Source organism: Propithecus coquereli, unplaced genomic scaffold (assembly GCF_000956105.1).
Source record: "Propithecus coquereli isolate 6110/MARCELLA unplaced genomic scaffold, Pcoq_1.0 Scaffold3, whole genome shotgun sequence".
Classification (NCBI taxonomy): domain Eukaryota; kingdom Metazoa; phylum Chordata; class Mammalia; order Primates; family Indriidae; genus Propithecus; species Propithecus coquereli.
The window spans coordinates 2387011-2389841 of NW_012148618.1; the positions used below are offsets into that span (position 1 = coordinate 2387011).

General features: G+C 46.2%; 1 protein-coding gene across 1 annotated transcript; it reads right to left on the minus strand.

Annotated features, from left to right (window-relative positions):
- Positions 1-1894: 1894 nt before the first annotated feature.
- Positions 1895-2455, minus strand: LOC105814365 (ribonuclease 8-like). Its single transcript, XM_012649293.1, has one exon. The coding sequence runs from the start codon at positions 2453-2455 to the stop codon at positions 1895-1897; it is 561 nt and encodes a 186-aa protein (XP_012504747.1).
- Between the last annotated feature and the right edge of the window lie 376 nt (positions 2456-2831).

Sequence of the window (2831 nt, forward strand, 5' to 3'; positions counted from 1 at the left end):
ATGAGCTCTGGTTTTAGAAGGCATGAAGGAGGGCTGGGAGTTGGAATTTCTGGATTCTCTGTTTTCCCTGCCACTTCATGTTTCACCAAACATCCTTTCCTTATTCTGAATCTTAATTCGTGTGGTGAAATCTCTGTCCAAATATGGGATGGGAGGTGTGAGGAGGAAGCAGAGATGGTAGAGGGAAGGAGAGGGAGTGTCTTATTGTCGAGCGTGAGTATATGTGTATGTGTGTGTGTTGTGCACACAGGTGCACATGTGTAGGTATGTATCCCTGTGTATGTGTATGAACATGGGTGTGTATGTATGTATGTCTTATGTTAGTATGTATGTGTATATATGTATATAATATGTGTATATTTTTCTCTGTGTGAATATCTATCAAGATAACTACCAAAATTGAGAGGAAGCATTAAGAAACTTTATGGCACTTTGACAGAGTGATTTTATGTTAACTGAATTTAGTAATAAAAAAATTGAGCTTGTGTTTTCTATATCTATATGTTCTATTTCATTATCTAGTAATTCTTCTTATTGTATTGTATTTTTTTTTTTTTTTTGAAACAAAGGCTCACTCCGTTGCCTGGGCTAGAGTACCGTGGCATCAGCCTAGCTCACAGCAACCTCAAACTCCTGGGCTCAAGCGATCCTCCTGCCTCAGCCTCCTAAGTAGCTGGGACTAAAGGCATGCGCCACCATACCTGGCTAATTTTTTCTATTTTTAATAGAGACGGGATCTCACTCTTGCTCAAGCTGGTTGGTCTCAAACTCCTGAGCTCAAGCAATCCTAGCACCTCGGCCTCCCAGAGTGCTAGGATTACAGGCATGAGCCACTGAGCCTGGCCTCATCTTGTTGTATTTTATGAAAGTATTGGTCTATGGCAGATTGCATGTAAAACTGCTCCTTCACCACAGTTGGTTAGAGAAGCACTGATTAAGACCAGATCAAGATTCTTGGTAAGGTAGGTCCTGATTCAGAAATTCCCAAGGGAGGGAGATTTGCTTCAGAAGGCAGAGGCTCCTGCTCTGGGTCCTGTCGATGAAGTGTGAACTTGGGTCTTGAGTGGAAGCGAGGAGGTCAGGACTCAGGTCTGACTGGCATCCTGGGGCTCAGCCTGCTCTTCCTCTTCTTTCTCCCTTCGTGTGAGATGGGACCACCAGACAGCCCTCCCCAGGGGTGGATGACCGGATCAAGGCCCAGCTTCCAAGACTGCACCTGTTCAGGGTGCTGCCCTCCCTCTAGCCTGCAGAGCAGGTGAAGCTGATGACTGACAGGGATCAGAAGGTACTTCCGGGCCTCTGAATGGGAGCTCCAGATTTCCCTAGTTACCCCCAGACAGGATCACACACTCTGTCAGGAACAGCAGAGTCTTTTATTACAGCAAAATCAGGCACATTCCTTTACCCAATACAGGGAACCCCGCATAGATTCTCCTGCCCTCTCGTCTTAGATAATCGCCCCGGCCTGGGATTGCTCTGAACTGTCCAGTCACAGTTCTTCCAAGTCCCTGACTTTCTTTGCATTTGTATTATAATTTTTTATTCTTTTTCTTTAAAAGGGTCTTCAAAATTATATAAGCCATAAGGCCCAAAATACCTGGATCCATCCCTGCTGAGATCCTGAGTGCTTGACTCTGGAAGGGGCACACAGTATCAGACATTGAGAATGCAAAGTAAGCAGCACTGACAGGCTAAAGAGAATGTCCCCTCTTCCCTCATTATTTGGAGCATCCATAAACCCCCCTAAGGAATCAAGAGTATGTGAGGTTGGACGTGTGGGAGGGAAATGGCATTTGCAAAGTGAGTAAGGATTAATACATAACCCAAGGGCGGAAATGCAGCAGCAACATAGAGTCTACAGAGCTTGAGGGTGAGGTGGGATGAGCACCAAGCCTTAGACAACATTATCCAAGTGCACGGGAACCAGTAGGTACCCCAGGTCATCCTCCTGTTGTGGGGGGTCACAGGCCACAATGAAGAATGCATCCCGTTGTTTCTCTTTGTACCTGCAGTCTGGGTACCTCCCTGAAGTATGCTCACAGCTGGTTAGGGACACAGGCTCTTGGCTCTGGTGGCAGTTTCCATGGCCATTCTTGCAGGCTATATTGGGGGTCTGGCAGGTGGCCACCACACTGGAGAAGGAATCATGCAGGAAGGTGTTGAGGTTTTTGCAATGTTTTGTGTACTTGTTGATGTTGCGCATTGCTGAGTTGCATGCTTGAGGGCTGGGCTGCACATGCTGAGTTTTAAACCACTGAGATGAAGTCATGTGTCTGGGCTTGGCACTGACTGGGATGTTGGCCACCCACAGCCCTAGCAGCAGGAGCAGCAGCAGGGACTGCAATTCCATCTTGGCTGATACCATCTCTCCTAAAGGGGACTGTGGAACAGAGAGGAAGGTTAGGTGGGTGAATAGGTCATCATGGGGGAGCCCTAGTCCTTCTAAGAATTTCATGCCCAGTCAGTTGTTAAGGGCAATCTGCAGTCCAAGATATTTAAGAACACCACTGGCAGTCTATTGTTCAGTCCCAGCAAATACTGTGCCTTTCTATGCCTCTGATAAATACTTATATTGTTTATCTTTCCCAGTAGTTATGGGGGTGAATATGATTATATATGTGAACAAAGTGAGACTCAGGAAAGCCAAGGGAAATGCCCCGTTTTTAGTCAAGGCCTCTCAGCTTTCAAAACTGCTATTCTTTCCACACACTCATGTCTTTTGGAAACTCTGAGGTGGTCTCACCAAAAGAGAAACTGAACTTTGAAGAAAAATATGCCAAGGGTCTATACCCCACTCGCCTAGCCCAGCTTAGCTGTTCCTGAAAGAGTTG